The 25,345-nt window shown below is 46.5% G+C and overlaps 1 protein-coding gene across 1 annotated transcript; it reads right to left on the reverse strand.

Moving 5' to 3' along the window:
* Positions 1-13,043: 13,043 nt before the first annotated feature.
* Positions 13,044-22,564, reverse strand: NABP1 (nucleic acid binding protein 1). Its single transcript, XM_054830936.1, has 6 exons — positions 22,245-22,564; positions 21,993-22,131; positions 18,825-18,896; positions 17,339-17,411; positions 17,008-17,074; positions 13,044-15,461 (listed from the first exon to the last, which is right to left on the reverse strand). The coding sequence occupies exons 1-6, from the start codon at positions 22,333-22,335 to the stop codon at positions 15,274-15,276; spliced, it is 630 nt and encodes a 209-aa protein (XP_054686911.1). The 5' UTR covers positions 22,336-22,564; the 3' UTR covers positions 13,044-15,273.
* Positions 22,565-25,345: the final 2,781 nt, after the last annotated feature.

The following is a 25,345-nucleotide window of genomic DNA, read 5'->3' on the forward strand; positions in this document are numbered from 1 at the left end:
CCTGGATCCACAGGACCCCAAAAGAAAACCAACAACTGCACGAGATGAGGGATATCATTTTGCTTTCCCAGTCAGCTTGTTACCTTGGTACTGAGAACATTAACTGCACTTCTGAGCGTGCATGCATCCAAATTGAAAGAGAAACTACATCCTTATATCCTCTAATCAAGGTTCACGATGTAGTATTTTCCCTTACTTAGAGCAGTATCGTGCATCCTGGTCAAATTCCAAATCTAATAATTACATTCGTCCTACATAAATTCTTCCCACACCTTTAAATGGAGTCAATATTGTTTATTTTCTGCCCATAAGTACTCTGTGCTTTTAAAGATTTGCTGCCTCATACCCCAAAGTGAAGCTGAAGTGATGCATGCAAATTATTTTGAAAAGTCTCTGTGCTCCTAAGAGAAAATACGCTCAACTTCATGATCTTACCATCATTAATAAATACATACAGGAAATAACAATAATATACATTCGATAGTTCATACTACTCTGATAGTCGCCTTAATAATCACACTCTCACAGATGAACAGGCTTGCATAAAATTATATCCAAAATCTCACTTAAAATTTGAATTCAACCTCTTACATGAGCAATAGCTTTCCCTTTGCTTCCTTGCTTGCCAAGCACACAACCAAACGCCTCTGGACTTCCTATTTTTGCAGTGGAAGCAAATCGTGAGGCAGCCACCATGATCAGCCAAGCAACAGCCTAGCTGATCTCAGAACCCACGTGCTTGAGTCAGAGTCCTCAAAGTCCCAATACCGGCACAACCGTGCGCTATCTACACGCCGGCTCTTGCTTCACCCTAACTACAAAATATTTAAAGACATGGTAAAGTGCCGCAGATGTGCAAAGTTTAAGAGCGCTTCAACAGAGAGTGACAACTAAAATAAACCTCTCTGCATAAAATCAGCTCTGTGTATTTTTCCACCCTCTATCAAATTACAGGAGCCCCAAATTATGTTAAGAGAAGCCCTGTCTAAAATGTGAGTTGCTGTATTTCATCAGCTATCAGAGATGACTCAGGATTACAAGTACTGAAATAAAATGAACATCCTGTTCCAGTTTCTTTAACTAAATTATCTCCCTCAAATAGCATCAACAAGTGACTCAGTACAATGTCATAACAAACAGTACTTTTGCTACAGCAATGTACTTGGCAAACAGCAATTCTCACAAATAGATCAATCACATTTTACTGTAGCTGCTAATCAAAAGATCTTCATTTTATCTTTAGGGGAAAAGAAAAAGGAAATAATGTATAATAACCAGATGGCGAGTAAACAATGTTATTTCCATAATAAGTGGGAAAACCATTCGTCTGCATTTGGATGAACCAATGAATAACGTTTAGGACTACATTTGGCTTCAAGTTGTGGCACCAATGTTATAGTGAGAATGTGTCACGCTCTGATCTCACTGAGACCAGCAAAAGGGACATCCTCTCCTCTTTCAGACTCTGGTTCAAACATCCCAAGTACTAATGCCAGCCAGGTGAGGGAGAAGGGGGTTTATGGCACAGCAGCACCAGCCGGCTCTAGATCAGAATCACCTGTGCAGTGAATTAACCTCATTTCAGGGCAGCTCACAAGCTGCACCTGTACACTATTCCAGGGTGGGGAGGGTTAACACATCTCTTCCAAATGCCCACCTCCAAGCAGTGACTTTATTGTCACCCTCGGTCACATCACTGCTACCAAAGCCTAAATATCTCTGCACTATCGTCTGCACTCCCAGTTTCTTACATTTGGGAATCCTAGTAAAACACAGGTCGTTGCTCAAAGCCTCTTCTCAAATAGCACTCTTTGCTCCTCAGCAGTCAACCAAGTCACCCCACATTACATTTTGCATTATATTTGGAAAAAAAAAAACAACAAATGAAAACACAACCTGCATCACTATGGTATCCAATTTTTGGTAAATAATTCTGGATGAAAGGGCATGCCATTTGCAGAATCCATTCACTTCCATCAAATAAAAATCTCATTAAAAATAAGCTCCTTCTCACCTGTAGCTAACTCAATAATTAGGTGTAGCTACATTAATTAGGTATAATCCAGAGATTACAGGGGCTAATAGCATGCTCTAATAAGGAAAAATGATGTTCGACTTTTGAACAAGTGGGTTTGCAGCAGTTTCCTTGGAGGGGAGCGTGCTTTACAACAACTGTGGATTCTAACAAAACAGCAATTTTAATTCTTTCCTGTGAGAAATGAATACGAACACAGTTCTTAGAAGCCCAGGAAACCAACCTTGCTGTTTCTTTGGCCACTCTCTTCCGAACGTTGGGTAGTTATTTTGAAGCTTGGATTGTCACCGAGCAGCGGGAGCCCCGGGCTGCCCCAGCGCAGCGAGGAGAGTGGCCGCGGCCCCTGGGGAGAGAGCAGAGCCCCTGCCGAGGCTGGGGCAAGAGCAGGCAGCCAGCCCTGCCGGGCACGCTGTGGGCAGAGGGTTCATTTTCTCAGCAGGAGTGCTGCAAGCAAGGTGGCAGGACCGTGACGGGATCGGCAGAGGTGAAGGTTTCCTTTCTTGCTGCAGACCAGGAGAATCAAAGCAATTAGCTTGTGTTTCCCTTCTTCACAGCCCTCAATAACCTCGCTACAACACCTCCCCCGGCTCACCTGCAGCTACCCACCTGCCTATCGGTTCATCTTCCTGATCTGCACCGCGTGGTTATGCCTGGTCATATATACAAAATTCAAGCAATACACAAAACCTCGTTTCAGCCTGACAAACAAAAGCAACATCTGTACTGCTTCCCCACTCGACCTGCCAGTTTTCTGCTAGATTTTTCAACAGCAGAGTTTCACCACGAGACAGAATGCACAGCAGTCTCCCTCAAAAATTAAACGGGCAGCAGGGCGTTGGATTTCACCTCAAAACAAACATAATAGTACTAGCAATGAAAACTGAGCACAGATTTTGGGGAGGTCGATGCCAGGTTTGAAGGTTTTGGTGGATGGGGTTGCTTTTGTTATTCTGAGTGGTGACCTATCCTCTGTGCCAGTGGAAAGCAGATGCCACCCTTAGCCCCACAGATGCGCAACACATTCTTTTTACGTCTAAAATCATGCAGCGGTGGTCCAGAAATTCCCAGGGATAAGCATTTGGCTTTCAACCCTCTCTTTTTCAACTTAAGAAGCAAAGTTGTAGTCTTCCAAATAGTTTTACAGTGACTTCATATTTAACTTGCAGCCCAGCAGGTCAGAATACTTTTGGTCATCTTTAATACACTTACTCACACAGTGCAGATATGATCATATCAAAGCAAAGGCAGTATTTGCAGGATGCCTTCTTTAAATTACACAAACGTTAGTTGTTTTGACACAAAACAATTATTTGTTCAAACCCTAACAAACTTCATGCTATGGAACTATCCACAGAAACACGACAAACGTACACCAAGCCATTTTAAAACACTTATTCTACAATGATGCTACCAAAGTTAGGTGTTTTCTTAAGCAATTGTAGAAAGGCAGATGCATGGAAACAGATGTACTTTTATCATGTAAAATTAAACATTTTTCTGCTGAAGAGAAAAACATACTAGACATACTATTTTTAATGTAGACCTGTTTTGAAAGGACACAGCTGTTGTTCATTCAGTCGCCCCACTGCTGCCGTAGTCTCCAACAGCCTCTAACTGCAAATTCAGGCTCAGTCTCAGGAGGTTCAGATTTTGTTTGGGACCCTTGAATGGGAACCCCCATGAAGGTGGGCTTCCTGCTGCCGGGGCGGTTAGCACGCTGGGATGCCCCTCGCTCGCCCAAGACTTCCGGATCAAATGGACAAGCCAACTTTTTGATAGTTCAAAGGTTTCAAGCTGTCCTAGAGTGGTATTTGAAGTCCTAAATGCTGCCATCAGCCCAATGCGTTATTTCTGAGCCCTCCCCCAACTGCCCACACCTGGGAGAGCCCAGGAACGGCTCCCTGCTCTGCTGAAGAGTCCTGCTTTTAATGGGTTTCTTCAACAGTTCCCTCTCTCACTGCTGAGTAGATTAAAAAAAAAAAGAGATCAAACTGAGATTAATTACAGTAATAATTAAAAGCTGACCTTCCGGCAGTTAAGCCTGACATCTTGCCTGTTGAAAGAGCCTATCCTGCAGGTGCAAGGGGACAGTTTTGATGCTGTAGTTCTTCCCGCTGAGTTACTCTTCACCTAATTACACATGTGCAATTTGACTTATTTTATAAATCACTGCCTCAAAACAAGACCAAAACAACCCAAACCACTCTCATTTTCCATTTGCAAGACTCAGTGCTTTTTCAGAAAGCAGAAAAACATTTGTTTTGGTGGTAGAGGGAGAGCAGACTTCGTTTTCTCCAGTACTAATCACTCCTGGCTTGCATACAGAGATACAAATCCAGATGCTAGAGATAACCAGGAGACACAAAACTTACCCACTCTATATTTAATTATTTTATAGCACAGATTAGAAAAAGATCCCCGTAAAATAGCTTGAGCTAGCCTGGAGTTAAGGCAACAGACTGATGTCCCCACTTCCCAGCAGAGTCCTGGTCCCCTGGACACTGTGGGCAGGAAGGACAGCAGGCGACCCAACCCACTGCCTCCTTCACCCCGGCCACATGCTGCCTTCTCTCCACGGGGCCTCGGCCGCGGTACGTACCATGCAAATAGCCATGAACCCTCCAACTCTCCAGCAGCAGAGCACTACATGGTTTTCTGGACAGCAAACAGCCACCAGCGTGAGCCACAAGTCCAACAGCCGCTTCTCCCCCCAGCCTCCCCCCTCCATCACTTCCCTCAAAAATTGGTGTAGCAATAGGCATTTCCAAACCCAGCCGGCCTGGTGAGACAGACTCTGGGCTGTGGTATTCAGAAACACGGCAGTCTTGGTATTTTGTTATTTGTTCAGCTCTTTTCCTCCACATCTTGGCATCTCGTTGAAATGGGCTTTACTAGGCACTTACATAGTAGAGCTGTAAAAAACCCAGCTGGGTAATTCAAGAGAGTGCAGTCCTTAGAGTATTCCCCTCTGGGATTTTCTTGAAGCATGCAAAAAAAATTAACGTGAATCACTTTTTCCTACCACATCATTAGTTTTATTTCCAAATCCATTTTCTGAGGGGAAAAAAGTCGCAATATCCCTTCTGCATTAGGCTACAAACACTGCAGCACAAAAGGGGCAAAAGGATCTACTACAGTATGAAAAAAACCCGGAACAGCAGGATTACAGTCCCACTTGCAATCCAAAGCCATGAAGACATCACCATCCCTGCCAAGAGTACATCTTATCACTAAAATGGTTGCTCCCGCATGTCAATGTTAGTCCAGCTCAACCACCTATCAACAGAGAACATATAAGATATGTTATACAGGTCTTCGCTGCAGCCCCCTGGAAGGGACAGTGACAGGCAGTGCAGAGAAGCTTCTATGGGGCTGGCAAGGGGGCAGTGAGTTTAGGATGGGGCAAGGTACCGAGCCCACGAAGCTGATACAGGGCAGAAGGAGCAGAAAGACTTGAGATCTTGAAAGCCCTTGAATGTGGCAGGGGAATGAACAGCTGAACCACCGTAGCCACAGGAGTTTTGACAAGCTATGAAGCAAGACTGGAGGCAAAGGAAGGCAAAAATCATCTACAAGCCTATTTTCAGCTGAAGACACAAGAGCAAGAAGAATTCGAAGGAAGAAAGGGAGATATTGTCCCATGGAAATTATGTATACGTACACATACAGCTATTCTAGTGACCCTCTTTTAGTAGTATCAGGTATTGTTTAGACAGCCTGAACAGCAAAACCTTCCACAAGGCCATGAAGCTAACCAACAAACCCTCATCATCCTACCCTAAAAGGGTACTCCACAGTTCTCTCTCAGTGTCCTGCACCCAACCTCCCAGTGCAAGGCATGACGGTGACATTCAAAAGACATCCATTTCCACACAGGGCCGACCTGCCAGATGTCAGAGATGCAGAGCTACCCCAGCAAGTCGGCAGAGTATTTACAAAGCAGTTTGCTAAATTATACAAAGGGAATAATTTGCAATGTAATGGTGTGTTTGCATTCTGAATATCTGATTTCCTGTTCAACAAATAACCTAAACACTCCCAACCAAATGAAATGTAGACAAGACTTAAAACGTTTGAAGAAAAGCACTCATCCAGAAAATTAAGGTCAACACGGAACAGATGGTGCATCTGAAAAATGTGGCTTCAACATTTATCTTTATGTAAAATAAAAATCTTTTAGAAACCTCCGGCTGTTTGGTGACAGTCCTACTTGAAATATTGAATCTCGCACTCCACGGATAATAAAGAAGCACTAAAAAATTACTTCAAAATACTAAATCTAAATAAAGTTCTCTCAACTACTATGCAATAAGATTTTTGTGGGCATGTAAATACATATCAATAAAAGATAGATTCAATCGCTTCTGTAACCGCTATAAATATTGCAAGTGCTCTCCCCATTTCCATAAATATGACCCAGGACTCCCAAGTGAAAAGCTTTTTCATTTGCAGCAGTCAGGAAAAAAAATGATCCTTTCTTCTTTATCAAAGTCTTTTGAAAGGCTGAATTTGAAGCCCAGCGCCCAGGGAGTTCCGAACAACTTGTTACCATGATGCATGAAACGCCTTCTCCAGCCTCGGAGGATGTGCTCCATGGGACTGCAGAGGATCGCGGTTATCCTGGAGGGCAGGCAAGGTCATACCCACCTGGGGAGGGCAGCAGGGGCTCTAATTGGGCAGGCCTGCAAATTGCTTTGGTAAAACAGAAATGAGCCGTAACGAGCAGAAATAATAAGACAGACCTGTCAAAATAGCACATCAGAGACAAATCAGAATTATGTTAAGGAAGTTGAGGATTGGCATAAGCAGCAGTGCAAGCAGTCACACGGCGAGGTGAGCAGCGGGCAGGGGAAGGCTCGGCGGGACAGCAGGTCAGCCCCCTCCGCGGCTGCCAGCAAAGGCTTTCTCAGAACAGGTAAAAGAGAGGGCAGTCAGAGAAAACAGAGCTGCACAGCAGGGATCTTTCAAGTTTACCTGAAACAAGGAAAAAAACCAACCTAAAGTCAACACATCCTGGGTCCAAGTGAACCAAACGTTTTTGGAGGAGATGGAAACACCCGCAGTACCTAAACATGCAGTGCCAGGGAGACCTCCTCCCGTGCATCACCGACAGAGCACCCTGCTGACAGCCAGGGCCCTCTGACAGGGTCTTACTGCTCATCACAGGCTACGCACATCACCCAAATCCCTACACACATCACCAGTCAGTTCATTCCTAAGTGGCCACCTTCATGCCTGGACTGAAGAAGTAGCCTGTGATAACAACTGCGGCTCACCAGCTTTGGACATCAAAATAGCCATGGCCATAGAAGGATCTAATAGTTTGTAGCACCTCCCAAAAAAAAAATAAAAAATCAAAATTAGCCCAGTGAGAATAGACTGCTGAAGCACATCCACAAAAACACAAGGTAATTACAGACCTACTACCATTTTTTGTTCGATGGTCACCAGACATTCAACAGAGCAACCATTATCAATGCACCTTTTTTCCCAATGTGGCTTCCAGCCATTTGCATCTACTAGAAAGACAGATTTTTGTAACTCACTCCTTCAGCTACAACGCCGATGAAGTTGCGCAGAAGGCTTCCACAAATCCGCTTTGCTAAAAAAAGCTATGGGACGCTTAGTGCAGCAATTTTCCCAAGTTGACACATCCTTCTTACTGGCTTCGTGACACTGACTTACTGATGTTTTGGGTCCTGCTTCTTCCGGAAATTACCTCTGATTCCCTGCACTACTGGGGAAAATAAGCTCAGCAAGACCACTTAGACTCACTGTCCCTAGCAATGGGCCCTGCTAACAGTAAAGCACAGCCAAAATGAAACTAGATTGCATGTACCGGTGAAAAGCTTTCAAGAGTGGCTTTTGCACAGGGCTTTCTTGCTTCAAGGTCATCCCAAACCACATCACAGACAGCTCTGATAAGGAACAGCACAAGAACAGCTCACCAGAGCCTTACAAACATTAAGAGAGTAGATCAAGTTCTCTTTCCCTCCTTACCTAGGGCTTTTTTAAACTAAATTAGATCTTTCCTTTTTTTTTTTTAAAAAAGAAGATTGTGTTGATTTTGTCGGTCCTATTACATAGCCAAGCACTGCTGCTGCTGCACATAGAAATGTCTATCTGCATCAGGCCTCAGCTCACTATTTCTAAAAATAAAATAAGTCATATTAATTTGTTCCTCCAGCACCTGGTGTTTAAAGTTATTTCTTGGCAACTTCTGTCCTTGGCATTTAAATATTTTTCATATTCAGCTGAAGTCTGACAGCATTATTGGTTATCCTTCTCTGCCTCGCTAATAATTTGGTTGATGGCATGCAGGTGGGTTTCTCATAATTAAAAAACCCATTTACAAAGTTTGCATTAGGTGATCTGAAAAAATAGAGCACTCCATTCAAAGGTTAAATATAAGTAGGCTGCAGAGCTCCATGAAAATATTGCATAATTTAGAGATAAAAATAGTTTTGCTTTATTCAAGCTAGACAGGATAGGTAGATTTTTACCCCAATCAGCCTAAACCTCATCTCTCCAAGTTACATGCTCAAGTTGATTACAGAAAATTAAATTTAGTATCAATCAACCTAGGAAGGAGGAAATTACAAAAATTAAGCTAATGCATAAATCATAGAAAATAATGGTGGAAACGGCTACAGGAGATAATTTAATGCATCTTCATGCTTGTTCCACACCAGAATGAACTCCCCACTCCCTGTCCTCCTGACAGGTATTTGTCCAACCACTTTAAAAATTTACCCATGACACAGGTCCCAGAAGGTGCCAGCAGCCACCAGCCAGAGCCCTCCAGGGCCCTGCCAGCCCGTCTGCTACAGACCTTGCCCCAGCATCCTCCAGCTCTCCTGATTTGGGGTGTCCCCCCACACCTGCCCTGGTGGGAATGCACGGCAGGACCTGACCCGAGCAGAAGTGCCAGCTCTAACAGGTCAGTTGCTAATGGCTGCACTTTCCACCTGCCAGGAGGTGTGGTTTTTCCTTTGCTTCAGAAAAAATAATTTAAAAAAAGGCAAGCTTCACCGACAGGTCCTGCACAAGCAATTTCTATGCTGCAGGACCGCTCTGCCCGGCAGGCAGCTGGTGTTGCCACGTCCAGAGCCGGAGTTTCCCCCCGGACGCTCACAGGTACTGGTAACTGGTGCTGGGGCAGAAGGGACATGTTTGCCTTACCTGCTAGGGGGCCATACACGTACCCATGGACCCGGCACCGCGAGAGCCGGAGCTGTGCAGCCGAAGCACAAACCACTCCTCAAAGCAGCATCGGCGGGCAGCAGGGGAGCCGGTCTCCACGACTGGCGGATCGCTTGCAATTCTGGGCACAGAACTGCAGCACTTGGCACTTCTGGAAAAACAGCAAACCCAAATACATAACTACAAAGAATTCGAGTTTAGGAATATATATTCTTAAATATCTCGATTTTAAAAAAAAAAATCTACACATTGGCCGTGGCTTTCAGCTTTTCCACAGCACTCAGCATCTTCATAAATTATGAATTTAGCATCTGATAGATCTGCCCTACCACCTTATCCTGGTTTTACAAATAAGAACGTACTGCCTGCACAGGACCAGATCCAAACCATGCTTGAAGTCGGTGGGATCTCCCAGCCATCCCCACGGGGCATATGGCAGAGCTGGGCAAGCGTGGTTCTGGATTTCCCAAATAGTTGTCTTTGCAAATGACAATGCAAATGAAATGTCTTTGCAAGACCATTTCACTCTCTGGCCATGAGCCTGCAGAAAGCTTGGTAGAGGGCTCTGCTGACACACTACAACATACAACTACACTCCTGTGGAGTCTCAGTTAATGACTTAGTAAGCCAATTTTACCTTTTATATGTCAATTCATCTAGCACGTAGCAGCTAGTCAGCCCTGCAGCGATTGCACTACTTTGGGTTCTCCATTCCACAGAGCAGACACCATCCCATTTAAACTCGTATAGCCCTGAAGGTACACTTACAGCACAAGAATTTTCTTTTCTAAGCTAAATCCTGATGGTTTACTCCTTCCCTAATCTTGCTCCCTAGGAAACGTACAAATCCAGACAGTCTTTATCAGCTGGGGGGGTAGGTGGGCAGTTTTAGATGAAGCTCTTATAATTGCATTGCTTTCTTCCTGAGAAAAAACATCAGCAATTTAGAGAAATTAAAAAGTTAAATGAAGTCCTTAAGTGTTCCCTTTAGTCACTTCCAAACTTTTTTTCTAATCCCTTTGAACTCCATCCTTTGTAGTTTAGTCAACAGCTTGTTTAGGATTAATTTTTTCCATCTCAATTACAAGACGCTGTGTATGTTTATACATGTTATATACAGACACAAATGTCCATCACAGAATAGATTAAAAAAGCATAATCCTTATAAAGAGCCATAACAATTTCAAATTCTATGGAATCAAGAATAAAGAAATTAGTAGCCTGATTAAGGCCAAAGTCAGAAAGTGCATTTCTGAATGAATTCCTGAAGGGCTTTGCTGAAAACTCCAATCTCAGTTTGGAGCCCCTGGTTTGGTACGTGTCTTCCAGTGGGAACACAACGGCTTTCTTCTGGTTTGATTTCATCGAAGCCTTGTCCCCACGAGTGGTTTCCCCCCTTCAGCCAGCTTGTATCTCCCTAATTACGCAGAAGCCAAAAAAAGCACACCAGCAAAGAGGCTGTTACGTCAGCCGGGCACACAGCGTAAGGCCTGGGTGTTTCCCTGGCCCGAAGCAACCATCTCCCCCACACAAACCAGAGCAGGCCCTGGGGACGTGGAGCGATACCAGCAGTGGCTGAAGTACCGCCCAAGCCACTGAGGCAGGCAGGCAGAGCCCCTCTGAGCTCCCCAAACCCAGCACCTGGGGCTGCTGCTCTGGTGGGGGCCACAAGCCCCTGCGAAGGGCCAAGCGAACGCAGCGGCCCGGAGCTGGGGCCGTGAGGGGACCAACACCCCCAGCACCCACACACAGCCCCTGGTCAGCCTCCGACCGCACCGCCAAGCCCCTCGCTCTACCTGCAGCACAGAGGGGACGGGGCCGCTGGAGAACCCACCCTCGGGGGATGCTCCAGGCTACCCCAAGCAGGTAACTCAGCCCAGGCTGGGCAGGGGTCCCCCGGGATCCCCACGCTCCCCAGCACCATCGCACGGCAGGGGCAGCGTCTGGCTCAGGCACAGCAATCGTTAGCTCCGCCGCAACCGGTAACAGAGCTTCATCAGAGCCAGAGAGGGAGCCACGGCCCTGCAACCTCCTCAGTAACCTGCACCAGACTAAGGGGAAACTCCCCAAATCGACCAACTCTAGCTCGAGAGCTGGCCACCTGCAAGAGCTGTGGGGAGAAAGCAGTGCACCTCCCTGCCCCCCCCCCCCCCCGCAAATGCACTGCCATAGACCGCACGAGGCAGTGCAAAGAACCGCTTGGCTCGAGGGCTAAGAGTACAGTATGTCTGAAAGGGCACATCTACGGGCATTTCAGAGAAGCAGGGGAACAACCTGGCGGCTGAGAACACACAGGCCACGAAGCAGCCCAGGAAATGTCCCCAGAAACACTCAAGCCACCATGACTTCTACTGATTCCTAGTCCTAACAAAGCACTTGGGGAGCTGCTGATGAAAACTGCCTTATAGAACAGGAAAGGATCCTTCATTTTGCGGGTATGGACACGAGTTGCAGAGGATGACCATAGCACAGCCAGGTCCTTAGCAAAATACAAGCATTAACACCTACGAAAAATTTAAGGCCCCAACAGGCTGCAGGGAACAGCATTTTTCTGCCGAAGGCTTCCCTGTGCCCAGAGAAATGCACACAAAACCAGAACGTGGCTGATATCCCTGCAGCACTGCTAAGGGCGTCATCCATACAGACAGCACTGGCACAGGGACTGACACGTCAGCCAGCCCGCCGCAGCTTCGCACAAGCAGCGCTAGCTGCAGATAGCCTTACTGGAACTCGTCAGATGCTGAGGAGCAGCATTACTGGAGCACACAGGACTGCAACTTGCCCGTTTCAAGCTAAGGTCAAAGCTAATTAAATGAGTTGTGAAAGCAGTGATTATATATCACACGCCTTGATCCAGCATCTATATTTGCTCTTACAGCACCACCCCATTTTCACCATGGACATGGAGTGCACGACTCCACCACGCAGCCCAGGTTAGGACAGTGCTTCACAGTACAGGGCTACTTTTCCACTTTCGGGATCAAGGTGAAAGATTCATGCCGAGGACAGACAGAGGGAACACATGGAAGGCCGCAGCAGACGTACAGCAAAACCGCATGTCGCTTTGCTGCAGCCTGCCATCAGTCCCTGTGCTAGGGTGGGGGAGAGGAGCGGGGTGGTGGGGGGTGATGAGAGCCGCGCGTCTTGTGACTCAGTGTGTTGGGATTACTCAACTGCATGTCAGCACTGTGCAGCTGCGTCCGGAGACGTGAACACATTCCAGAGGTTTTTTCCCTTTGGCAGTCTATTATCTGGAATGAGAGTACCCTAGCAAGCAGCCTCACCTTTAAATCTTGGGAAGACATCTGTAAAGAGACTCCCTTATGACCTAACCACTGGGCACCCTGAACTGCCTTATAGTGACAGAGTAATTCATGACAACTGCTTGTTTACACAGAGAAACACAGCTCTGTCTCGCTGTGCACCGACGTGGTATGATCCAAACAGATGTAAGGCAGGCTCCCAGATTCCGCTGCAAGCTGAGAACTCACTATCTTGACACTGATACCTCTGAGGGAAACAAGTTTCTTGTCTTAGGTTCACTGGAAGATCAGAAGACCTTGAAAAGTTACTATGATTATATTTAAGTCCATGTGACTTTTCAGGGCACAGACTTCCCCTGCAAAGAAGTAAAAATTTATTAATAAAAGTGAAATAGTTTCACATAAGAAACAGGGAGGCAGGAATGCTACTAACCTTGAAAACACGAAGACCAGCCTCTTGCTTTTTTCCTCCCAACTGCAAATCAAGCATCCACTTGACAGCAAACTTTTGTTCTTAAGCCACTTAGCAGTAATCAGCTCACTTTTTATTTGGAATGTGTGAACAAGTAGTCTGTTTATTAGCTTAAGAAAAGCTCAAAAGCATAGAGCTACAAACATCAGGCACCTCAGCACATACTAACACAGCGTTCCTCCCATTTCAACCTTCTCGAGGCTGTACATAAGACCGCCAGGATTTGAAATCCATGGTGGAGATACCCCATGAGCATGAAGTGCCCACCATCCCACCACTTACATGTTCACTTGCTACCTTTACAGTTACTACTATAAACCACGCCTCTCACCATACTTACATCTCATTTACCTCTGGAACACGTCATACATACTTCACATGTTTAGAAGTCCTCTTGGCTTCCTTCTCCCAAGCGTATCAAATGTCTTAATGCAACACTGCATAAGAGGCTGTCCATGCATCTACACTATACATGACTTATTTAAATAAGTAAGCAATTTGAAGTCCCTGAGTTACACACCACCTTCTTACGCCATTTCCCCAGAAGCCACTGCGTGCTTTCTGCTTTACTAATTAGCACTGCTCTTCCATAACAGCAACCATGGGTGATCTCAGGAGGCGTGCCACCCTCTTGTGTCCAAAACAAGTTTCAGTAGTCCCACCTGGAAGCAGGCAGCAGGATAGCACTAGACCAGACCAGAGGCCAACAGCCCTCAGGCAGATGGGTGCACAGGTCTCTCTAAACCTCCCTTCAGAAGTTTGTTCTTGCTGCTGCTTGCGTTGAAAAGAAAGTTCAGTATTTCAGACTAAGCAAGGAACCTTTGCCAATTAGAAGCAATTTTCAACAAGTGATCATGATAGAGTACCAAAAGCAGAAGTATCAAATGTAAATAATTTGTAAACATTACTGACATAGGAGTAGATTCAATTAACACAAACGACCACAGAGACAACTCGCAATTCAGCAACAGCCTTTTGTCATCAAGTCTTTATGGCTTGACAGAAAGAATGTTAGATTTGTTTCTGAAATTGTTAGTGCAATTTTTTTTTTTATTTGAGAGGTCAGCTATAAGAAGAGTTAAACAGATGAATCCAGTATGACACCTCAGCTTCCAAGTTGTTTTTGAACCTGATCTGAAATTTGGCACTGGACTCTTGCCTAGAGTCAAGGCATTTGTGATCTCAGAAATAAAACTACAGCTATCTTCCCCCGGGAGATGGTGGTAGTGGGGTTAAGTTCTGTAAGGGATAATTCATATTTCATATAAAACAGAGGGAGGCAAGCTTAGCAGCTTAACAGCATCAGAAGTGCAGCTGTATGCTTGGCCAGTACCTCTGCAATCCACACATACAGCTTCATCTAATACATAATTAATTTGGAAAAGTGAATGAGGGAAGGAGAAGTAGGCAGCCTCATTGAAGAGATAGGTAATGCAGCATTTCAACAGTTCTTTCCTGGACACTCAGACTCCTGCAAAGTAACCTTGGGCATTTACACCAGCAGTGGCTACAAACAGCATATTCTCCAACGCTGTCTGAATTTAGATTCTCCTCTCCTGCCATTTCGTGCAAAGCAACAAAGAATATCCACACTTCTATCCAAAGCAAAAATCAGTGTCACTTTCCTTGACAGTGATAATGGTGTTTATAGATAATTTTTCTTTTAAATAGCGTACACTTTTTTTGGAATCAGAAGTCAAGCTTCAAGACACTCACTGTGTCTTCAACTTTCATCTGAGTTATCCATTCTCTGATTTAGGAGATACCACTAGGTGCTGGCATCACCATTTCCTTATACTTACTGCTTTTACAAGCTATATTCATTCCAAGGACACCCAGCTCACTAGGGCATCTTTGCTCTTCCCCCTCATTTCTCTTCCAATAGAGAATGGGAAGAACTCTCATTAACCCTAAAGGAAGTCAACATATCCGTGCACAGGACATAATAGACCTTTTAAGGCTATATGGCTGACCAACAGAAACAGGAAAATACATACATGTAACTGAAATTTTCTTCCATTTAGCAAAGGGTACCAAGATTTAATTGAGACTCTTCAACCCGTTACCCTTACTTTCTTACATCCACTGTCTCCCCTTACCCCGTTAATTTATGGGGAAGACTCACTGTGCTTCCCTAAGCAAAACAAGGAATAGATCACATCAAGTTTGCTCCATAGACCAAAAGGTAAAAAACAACAATAAAGGACAAACTGGTTCACAGTTAACTATAAATAAAAGTGCAATAAGTGTTCAAGTAGAGTGTAGAGTTTAAGCAAGCTGTACAACCACATTTGGCATAGTCATCTTTTAAAGGCTCTGCGTGGGTCCCTCCCGTTACTGACAGGAGGAGGAAGAGGCTGAACACTATTAGCTGGTGATGGATTTACAGGTCCTCGTCCATTGCCTCTCCCACTACCTGCATAAGCATGGCCGTGATTATATGTAAATGGAAATCCACTTGATTCAGGTCCAGTTTGTAAACCATTTCCTAAAAAGACAGAAAAAAGGTTATCACCCATTCCACTGACTGAAATCACTGCTCCCTTACACAAGTTTAGCAACAGGGAACACAAGGAGTTTGCAGCAACCGGCAAACCTTCAGCACCAGAAGGAAGAGGTAAAGCCCCTCTGGCCCTGCAAGACCCCAAACCACAGCTTACCTTCCCACTGCCTGCCCCCAACTACCTCCTCTCCATCCCTACTCCCCACTCTCAACTGAAGCAAGGAGAGTTGCATGCCGATTCTTTGCACAGGAGGGAGACTGGAGTCTCACGAAACTAGACTGGTGCTTTCAGGAACATGCGCTGTGTTGTGGGTCACACACCAAGACATTCCAGAGAGACAGCAGAGCAGCAGAAGTCAAGGAGAACAAACAAAAGAAAAGCACGCTACACAAAGCCCCTTGCGTCATTCCCCTCTACCAGGCACACAGAAACAGAAAGCTGCCTTGTGAAACCCAGCCACAGAAGCGAATCAGCTAGCATCAAGTTCTCATGAACTTGAGCCTCCTAAGCGTCACTGCTCATGTTTTGCTGGTAGGAAGAGGGGCAGAGCTGCAAAGGCAGAATGATGACAGGAAGCATGCGGAGAGAAGGAAGAGACAAAAGGAAATCATTGCATTTGAAGACTGCACAAGAAGCGGGAAGAGAACAAAGTTTCAGAAGGCACACACCAGCTCAGTGAAAACAAAGCTGTCCACCACCCAAAGCAGGGACACCAAGGAGGTGCCTACACACTAATTGGATGAAAGCTACTCGCCCCACCCTGGCACTGAGGAAAGACTGGCCTGAAAGCACTGCCCTTTGCTCAGAAGTATTTCTTTTCAAAGGAACAGAAAGGGCTCGTAAGAGAAGTAAAATAAGAGAAATTAAAATCATGTTGCTAAAGAGGAAGCAGGCAGTCCCTGAACTGAAGCAACACAGAGCTTTTTAACAGCAGGTTATGGATCAGTTTGCTGTCATCCACCAGCAGAGCTCAGCTACACAACACCAGGTACTTAGTCTGGACATCATTAGGCAGGCTAAAACTAAGGTTCCCTCTCAGCTTACACCCACTCAAGTCTTTGAAGCATTTTCTTATTTAAGCTGCAATGTTTAAATACATCATGAAATGATCCAGCCAGGTCAAATATTGGAATTCTGATTACTACTACTTCTGTTTTGGGGAGCTAACTTGGCAGTAAAGCCAAGGTGACTGGCAAGATTAAAGTAATTTTTAAAGCCAAGGTCTTGGTCCATTTAAAAAAACCCCAGAATTTCAAGTGCTGCAAAAACTCTTTGAAAGCATCAAACAATTTAGGATTAGTCAAGTCCCTTTACATGATACAGGCACCTTCAATATTCTGACCTCCTCCTCCTCTAGGGAACAAACCCTGAAACCATTATTCAGGAAATGTTCACGCTTATGTGCTTGCAGATTCAGGCCCCATAGTATGCTTTTGCCCCAGAGTGGAGAACCCTTAGCAAGATAAATTTCTTTTTTATTCCCATTAAGTGTTTCTCATCCTTTCACTTTCACAAAATGAAAAAACTTACCCAGTGGCCCAAAAGTACAAGAACCCATATTACTTGATGCAGAACTATTATTCTGTTCACCCTGTGCCTTCAGAGAAATGTAGAAAAAAAAGAAAGAAAAATACATGAATCAAATTTCACATTTTTACAGAAAGGGGCTGATTTTTTTTCCTGTATTCTTATAGTGGCTCCACATGGAATTTATCTGCTACTCTAATTATTGGCTCATTTTTATCTATGTATCACTTCAAGTCCATTTTTTCCAGAAGAGTCACATCTGATCACAGCCTAGCATGAAGCATTCAGAACAAAGAGCACTTTATGCCAGAAGCCTCAGACAAGTTTAACATACCAGTTTGTTCTGCCCGATGTGTTCTGAGTTGGGCTCACTGAAGTTTGGCACTTCTGAGTATACCATGCAGAACCTGGGGAGAAATTAGGATTATGAGGAAGTTCTAAAGCCATTTTTTAACAGAGTTCTCAATGCCACAACTCAAAGAGTGTATGTTCTTGACATATCCCACCACCTAGAAGTAACTAATCCAGACCCCACTGTTCAGAAAGTATCCATAGGTATTAAAAGGCTCTTTGATTCCTTTATAAGCTTGTGGTGGAAGCTGTCACATCTCCCTGGTGAGGGTGTTTCAGTCAAGCAGAGGCAAGTACACATTTACTCTAGGAGGTAAAACGGCCTAAAGAAAACAAAAGGCGATGAAAGGGCTCCCTTTGCCTCTCTTCCAGCTGCACAATCTTGTCCAGCACCCACTCACAAGGTCACCTGAGGCACAGAGTCACCCAGCCTGCTCCCAGACTCTGACTGCATTAGATCTCTAGGGAAAAAACACTCCCCCACACTCCCATGCTATGGGGTGCCCCATTAACGTAACAGCACAGAGGAGTCCAAAACAGGGAATGAAATTCAAAACATCCTTTTCCACTCAAGGGGACTACAGAAGAACAGGCCCATCAACTCGCCACACAGGAATTATGGCAGAGGGCAACAAAGATCTGGCTCATTACACAGCTTGGACTGGGTAAGCAGAAGCGGAGCTCCCATCTCCTGCTGAGAGTCACAACCCAGATGAGAACTCACCTCACTCCAGCCTGCTGGAGAGCAAGCCCACTGGATGACACTTCTGAGGGGATGGCATTACACCGAAGAAAATCTACAGGTCATCCCTCACAAAATCCGGCTGGGCACTTCTGAACCACCCCGAAGAGAGGTGGCTGCCCCACAGCCCCACTCCCCTGATAACTACAAGGTCTCCCGCTGCACTTTGTGCAACAGCACAAGTATTCTTCTGGTTAGAAAAATGGTGCTATTTCTCCTGTTGCTTGACGAGTATGTTTGTTCTTAGTCAGGAGGAGTCACCGCCTCACTTTGCGGGCAGTTTAAAGAAGGTTTAATGAGGCTTGCTTCTGTTTAGATATGATTCACTGGAGTTACCTTTGTCTTCCTTCTTTGCACTGCCTGTCTCTCAAGCAGGATATACACAAAATAAAGTGGTTATTCAAGCTGAGGCCTAGGTAAGCAATGCAGGTTAAGTCCCTTGTCATTAATACAATTTCCCCCCTCTAGGTAAAGCCCAGACCTGTGCCATGACAGAGGCCAATTTTCCTCAATATACCTAGAATCCAGAGGGGGTCAGAGCTCATTACCACAACAGCACGCAGAAACTCACACCACAGCTGCCTGTACTGTACCTATCCATGACCAGTCAACACCCTTTTGCTGCCCTAGAGCTTCCATTTACCAAGAGCCACCACATCTCATACTTACCATAATGCTCTGCTGAGAAAAGGACATAACACCGCAAGTATAAACACGCAATACTTACTCCCCAATTTTATGCAGCTCGCCTCCTCGTCCCGTGTAAAGTGTCAGGCATCCTTTCCACAGAGATGCGTACCTGGCCAAAGAAAGGAGAAGCAAAGGAGGCTGTTAGCAAATGAGAAACACTACTGTCGAAAAAAGGAAGTAGAAGCACGCTATCTTCCAAGAGTTATCAAGTATTACATATCAGCATGAATGGACTAAAACAATTCCCAGGGACCCCAACTTCACTGCACTAAACGTTTATAGATCCCCATGTTTTACTTCAAGCAAAAGGTACTGGAAGCTCAGTTGACTCCTTTGGCAATTCCAGGAAAGTGGCCAATTATTCTGGGATTGGGTGCTTTTTGCTTGGCTGGAAAGACAAGGCATTTTGCCAAAAGCCATATCTGTGTTACCATTCAGTGACAACTCTCAGTTCTGCTTTCAGGAGGAGCCAGGAAGAATTACCATTCCTCACTGGAGAACACAGATACTGCTACTGAATGTGTATAATAGGAAGTGCTTACTTTTTTAGTATGGGTCCTTAACAGATTTTTTTAAAGGCACAAGTTTGACCATCGTATTCCAAGTGACATATAGAAATGCAATGAAGTAATTTTTGATTGCAGAAACATTCACTTACAAGACAGCATGAGTGCCCTACAGTCTTTGTAGTCACACTTGACTTCAAGCATTGGAATTTGAGTTATGCAAAACCTTCTGTATAATTGTTCCTTTCAGCGAGGGGCATCACATATGTGAAGAAAACAATGAAAATACAGACCAGAAACCCAGGTGCAGTGCGAGGGTGTTAACAGGAATATGGGTGTCTTCTAGCAAAGGCATAGGGAGCCCCAGCAATCGCACTCTCATAGATAACCTGGACAAGTCACCGCTTCCTTACGCTCTGGGTCTATCTCTGGAACATAGATAACAAACCTTCCTCTTGCCCTTTGCCTTATCTGCCGAGACTGGGAGCCATCCGGCCACACACAGGGCCTCGAACAGAGGCACCAGGGAGGAGTCAGGTCAGCAGAACAGGACCATAATGCCAAAACAACGATAACCACCTCTGTACTTCAGCACGAGCAGTAAAGCATAGTACCTACAGCTATGGTGCCAACCTCAGAAGTTTTCCATCCAGAGGCAGGATTAATGCTCTTCACTTCCTGATGCTGTGACTTCAAAGATTCCCCTCTATGCCCAACCTTTCATAACCAGCCAGTTGGACAGTCTTATGGCAGAGCACAAAGGAAAAGAGCTACCAAATAATAAATGTAAGTGAAACATACATCTACTGGGACAAGACTCAGCAAACCATGGGACTGATAACCTCCAGCACAAAGTTATTCCACATACACAAGCATTGGTTTTTGTCTCAGAAAGAGCTTGCCATAAAGCACTAAACTCCAGAATGAACTTCAAATTTAGAAATATTAACTGCAACAACTTCCTGTAAACGAGTTAATTAGCCAATGACAAAAATCAGCAACAGCATCTGCTTCTGCAGAGAATTGCATCTACAGCTTGAAATTCAGCAGAAAAACACGTTTACATGTAGGGCCTGGCTAAGCTTTTCTGCTTGTAACAGTGAGCTTCCCACACACTGAAAGTCAGATTAGCCTACTGAGCTGAAATTTACCTGCCTTGCAATGGCAACATCACACAAATTAATCCTATTTGGGTTAGGTATAAAATTGGGTTTGGAGAACCTTGTATGCCAGCATGAGGGCATTTTTCTTGAGATCCAAACCAGAATGTATTTAGCTTTTTCCATTTCACTCATTACACAGTCCTAAGTGAGCATACAATTCATGTAAATGAAGGTATGACTTATCCACCCACCAGGAATAGCGATGTCAGCTCATAGATTTAATTCATACAAGCCAAACTCACTTTTTGACATGAAGGGATGCAATGACCCTCCCATTTGTTGCCCTGAAACACCAGAGCAGCTACAGTAAGCTCTGGTAACAGTGCTGGACAGTATCGCTATTAATTTGTTTCAATGGGATCTACACACAGGGCTTTGTGCTGGCCCAGAGCTCCAGTTTAGTTCCACCCATGTCAGCGCTCCATGTGCTCTCCACGCAAGCAGGCTTCCCCAGAAGCACCTCTGCTGAGGAGTCAGCCTATTTCCTGTCAGAGGACATTTGCATAGGAGGAAGCAGCTGTAGTTTTGGTGGCAAGTTCATCCAATTTCAGTCCAAACCCAAGAATTACGTTCAAATGAACGACTTAAGAGCAGCTCAGTTAGCAGCTCCACTGAGTAACCTTTTACCTACTTTTTCATAAAAACAAATTAAAAGGGCCTTACGCACGCTGTAGTTCCACTGTCTCCTGGAGCACTGCAGGCCAAAGGATCGGCATAACGCATTTCTAGGTGTAACCTAACTGTCATGAAGAACTCGAACGAAAGTGACTATCACTTTGCTACTGACAATTTAAGTGACATGGAAAAGGATTTTCAAATTGAATCTAGTAGTCTCTCACAACAAACATAAGTTTGTTGTTTGGGTTTTTTTTTCCAAATTAAACCAGCTCTGAGATAAATTAATTGCATTTAACCAAACATGCTCTACAGTGCAGCCCTAGCATGATTTTTTACAGTGAAACTGAAAAGGTTCTCCTCCTCTGCCTGTCATTTCTGTTAAACCCACCGCAATGAAAAGCAACTTTTCTGCATGAGAGACATTAATCACTCCCTCCTTTCATTAAGGAGCGGACCACTAGAGTAAAGAATTAGCCATAAAAATAAGAACATGCTTTTGATTTCCCTGCTTGATTTACAGACCAGGACTCACTTTTGCATCCCCTCCCCATCCTAAAATAAATATTTTCCTAAGGAGCTTTTTTAAAGCCAAACCAAGTCTCTTAACCACCACCTCCTCATTAAAAATACAAGCCCCTCCTAGCCTTTACTAGGTCGTACGCTCTCGCTAGGCATGTTCGGGAGGGAAAAGGTGGGTTTAATTTGGCAAGTGGTCTCAGGGTGCTGCCTCGGAAACAGGGCGCCAGTCCAAGAGGGGGGCGAGCTGTGTCATCCGTGCCTCTGGAAGGCGGCCGAGCCTGCTCTGCTCGCAACCCCGCACCTTCGCCTCCGTGACAAAGGGCTCCCCCCGAGCCGGCGCTGCCCCGGAGCGGAGCGCTGGGCCGGGGAGCGGGGCGGCGGGCCCGGCCCCATACGCACCCTTTGGTCAGGCGGATGATGTCCCCCGGCTGGATGAGGCCGCCGATCTCGTCCCACACGGAGATGGTGATGCTGCCCGTCTTGTCCGCCACTTTGCAGGACCTCACCTCGTGCCCGTCCTTCGTCTTGGTGACTCGCCCTGCGGGGAGAAGCGCGGCTCAGGGGGGGCCGGGGGCACGGCCCCGACAGCCACCCCTCCGCGCGGGACACGCGTGGGCGGCCCGGGGGTGGGGCGTGCCGGGCGCCACTTACCGATCTCCAGCACAATAAAGACGACATTTAAGTTTTTCAGTCCGGGTTTTATGTCTTTTATAAGGAAGTACGTATCGCTCGCCGCGCTCATGCTGCGGCCGGCGCGGGGGGCAGGGCTGGCGGGGCGAGCCGAGCCCGCATGCCGCGGGGAAGCGGCGGAGGCAGCGCAGGGCCGGGCAGGGGGGCACCGGCAGCCCTCACAGGGGACGGGGACAGGCGCACCGAGGGCTGCGCGGTGACTGTGCGGCACGCCCGACCCCCACTGCTCTCTCCCGACTGACACCACCGACAGAGACCCGATCCCCTCTCCCGCTCCCGCCGGCACTAAGGAGCACATGTGCGCTGCGCTCCTTTTTATACCAACCGGGCGGGCCCATCCTGGGCGCCGGGCGGGGGGGGGAGGCGGTACCGAATGGAACCGTCCGGGGCACGCGGAGCGCCGGGACTGGGCGACAGGCGGGCGCGAGCCGCTGCCGCGCGCTGATTGGGCCGCGTCGCGGCCATCTTCTCTTTCTCGGGGCGCTGCGGGGCCAGACGGCGCTGCCGCCCAGGCGGGTGGGGCTGCGCCGGGGCTGTGCTGAGACGAGCCCTTCCCTGCCTTGCCGGGGCTGTGTCACCGAGTACCTGTGCTCGGATCACTCATGTCTTCCCCCAGAAAAAGCCCTGCAGCGCCCCGATGCGCGGCTGGCAGAGCAGAGGGGAGTTAGGAAGTGATTCGCCTCCTTCCGGCGCCATTTTAAGACCCGGTCGTAACACTGAGAGGGGTCTTGTCATAGAGATTTCCTGGCGGGCGATTCCCCAGTAGTTCCAGCCTCTTTCACTGAGAAAAATAATAGACATTTAGGAGAAGTATGCGTCCATTGGGACGTCAGCTAGTGGAGGTTTTGTTGTTACTCGGGGAAGTCTGATCTTGCTCTCCATCAAGCAGAAATGGCCGATGGGGCTGAAGGGAGGAGCAGGAGGGCCATGGTGCTGCGTGGCACCCCGTGGTTTTACAGGGCTCCACCACATCATAATGCTCCTGGAATCAAACGCTCAGTGGATGTAGGGAAGGTCTAGGATTATGTGGTACCATGCTTTGAACTTTGCCAAAACCACAAGCCTAAAGCCTATTGAGCACTAAAAAGGCCATCAAAGCACCCTGAACTCTGCCAGGAGCCACCTGCAGAGAAACCACTCTTTGCGCTTGGCTGCAGGCTGGGTCAGACATTGCAGGGGGCCAGCTTCTCCAAGGGGAAAGCCACCAAAGTGGTGGACCCACGACAAGCCCCCTTAGCCTTGCAACGTGCTTGGCTGGAGGGTTCTGAGGAAATAGCTCCCTGCCACAGAACAGCGCAAAGACCTGAAGATGGTTCTGTAATTCAGCTCTCCCTCTTAGAAAAGGTGGCAGAACACTGTACGTGCACTTTGCTTCTCCTTTTCAGAGCCAGACTTAGAAGGCTGGGCTTTCCCCTTCTATTTCTGTAAGCAGAAATCCATAGATGACAGCAATTGTGAAATGCTTGGCCACGCGTTCTGCCACACTGGAGCTCTGGTACAACAAGTGTTGTGCAATGCTTATCTGTAGGCAGTGGAGCAGCCCTGCTGGGTGCAACTCGGTGCTTGGAATAAAATGTGCTGCTTGCAAGAATCGGAGAGGAAGGCAACATGAGCCACAGGAGAATTTGCTTAAAGACCCGAGAGCTTAATCCACTTCTGTCCCGAATCCTTCAGTTGGTGCCAGATAAGGGGGATAACAGACTCCTTTGGTGGCCTCTCTCCTGACTGGCTTTATAATCTGGTGATGCTACAACCATCAGAGTGATCAACTGTGTGTCAATACATGAATGGTGCTATTTTAGTCACTTGGAAAGAGTTCAAACCAAACTCTAGGAATGATAGTGTCCATGGCAAAGGTTGGACAAAAATACTTTTATCCATAGAACTGGTAACATTTTTCCATATAGATAGGGTTTTTCTGCCTTCCTCTCCACCTTTTGTCTGCCCCATCTATTTAGATCCCTTGGGAAGGAATCATGTTGTATCCTGTGTTTTTCAGCCCCAAGTACAGTAGGAGCCTGTTCTGGATCACTCACCAGGCCCTACCAAAACCAAGCATGACTCTGGGTACTAGAATGGCTGGGACAGGACAGCCAAAGGCCATGTGCTGCTCTGCCTCATGGAGAGTGACCCTGGGGTAAACTTCCACAACCAGTCCCAGCTCTTGCTTTGTGACTTACTAGGAGAAAAAAAAAAAGAGAAAGTGGATCATACAGCAAATCTCATTGGAGATTTGAGGAGACTCCTTAATTTTTCAAGAAAAACAGTTAGAAGAATACTCACCTGCCAAGTCTTGGGCAGAGAGGAAGTCGCAAGGGTGGTTAGCTCAAAAGCAGAAAATACTAAAAAACACTTCACCCAGGACCCACTTCTAGTTCTGTGTCACGGGTAAGATAGTTTCAAGTGAACATCTGTCCAGGAAGACAAGTGTCAGTGTAACACAGCAGCTGGGAGAGGTGCAAAAGACGCCAGATCTTGGCCGCCAAGCCACCTTGCTGCTGTAGTCCGTATACTTGCAAATAGGCAAACAGGCTACCTTTGGGCCAGTGAGTGCGACCACTTCTCTGCATCACATCACGCCCAGGCTGCCTGGTGCTCATCAGCCAGCAGAGAGCCACCAGGCCTGCAGAGCAGGGAGTGTGGTGACCAGCAGCAAGCGCAGAAGGAGGTGGATTTATTTTATACTAAGGTCAGGTTTAAAGCTGGTAGGAAGAGGTTTAAACTTGAAATGATAATACAGCAGGGCCCAAGCAATCTAGGAGAGTTCAAAAGCACATTGCCAACAACTGCCTGGCACAGGTGATGGAGGGGCTAACAAGGAAGGGTGCTCTCCTGGACCTCACGCTTACAAACAAGGAAGAACTGGTTGGGGACACGAAGACAGAGTCAGCATTGGGTGCAGTGACCGTGAGATGGTGGGATTCAGGATCCTAAGAGGGGAGAGGGGGGCAAAAGGCAGGACCACAACTCTGGTTTTGAAGAGCAGACTCTTCAGAGATCTGCTTGAGATACGGTCCTGGAGAGGACAGGGGTCCAGAAGAGCTGGCTGGCTTTCAAAGATC

This window comes from Grus americana, chromosome 6 (genome assembly GCF_028858705.1).
Source record: "Grus americana isolate bGruAme1 chromosome 6, bGruAme1.mat, whole genome shotgun sequence".
Taxonomy (NCBI): Eukaryota; Metazoa; Chordata; class Aves; order Gruiformes; family Gruidae; genus Grus; species Grus americana.

Excerpts from the sequence above, each read along its gene's own strand:
- NABP1 (XM_054830936.1), bottom strand. The coding sequence starts at position 22,335 with ATGAGCGCGGCGAGCGATACGTACTTCCTTATAAAAGACATAAAACCC. Across the intron at positions 18,897-21,992 it reads ATCATCCGCCTGACCAAAGG|GTACGCATCTCTGTGGAAAG; the intron begins GTGCGTATGGGG and ends TTCTTTGGCCAG. Across the intron at positions 17,075-17,338 it reads ACATCGGGCAGAACAAACTG|GCACAGGGTGAACAGAATAA; the intron begins GTATGTTAAACT and ends ATTTCTCTGAAG.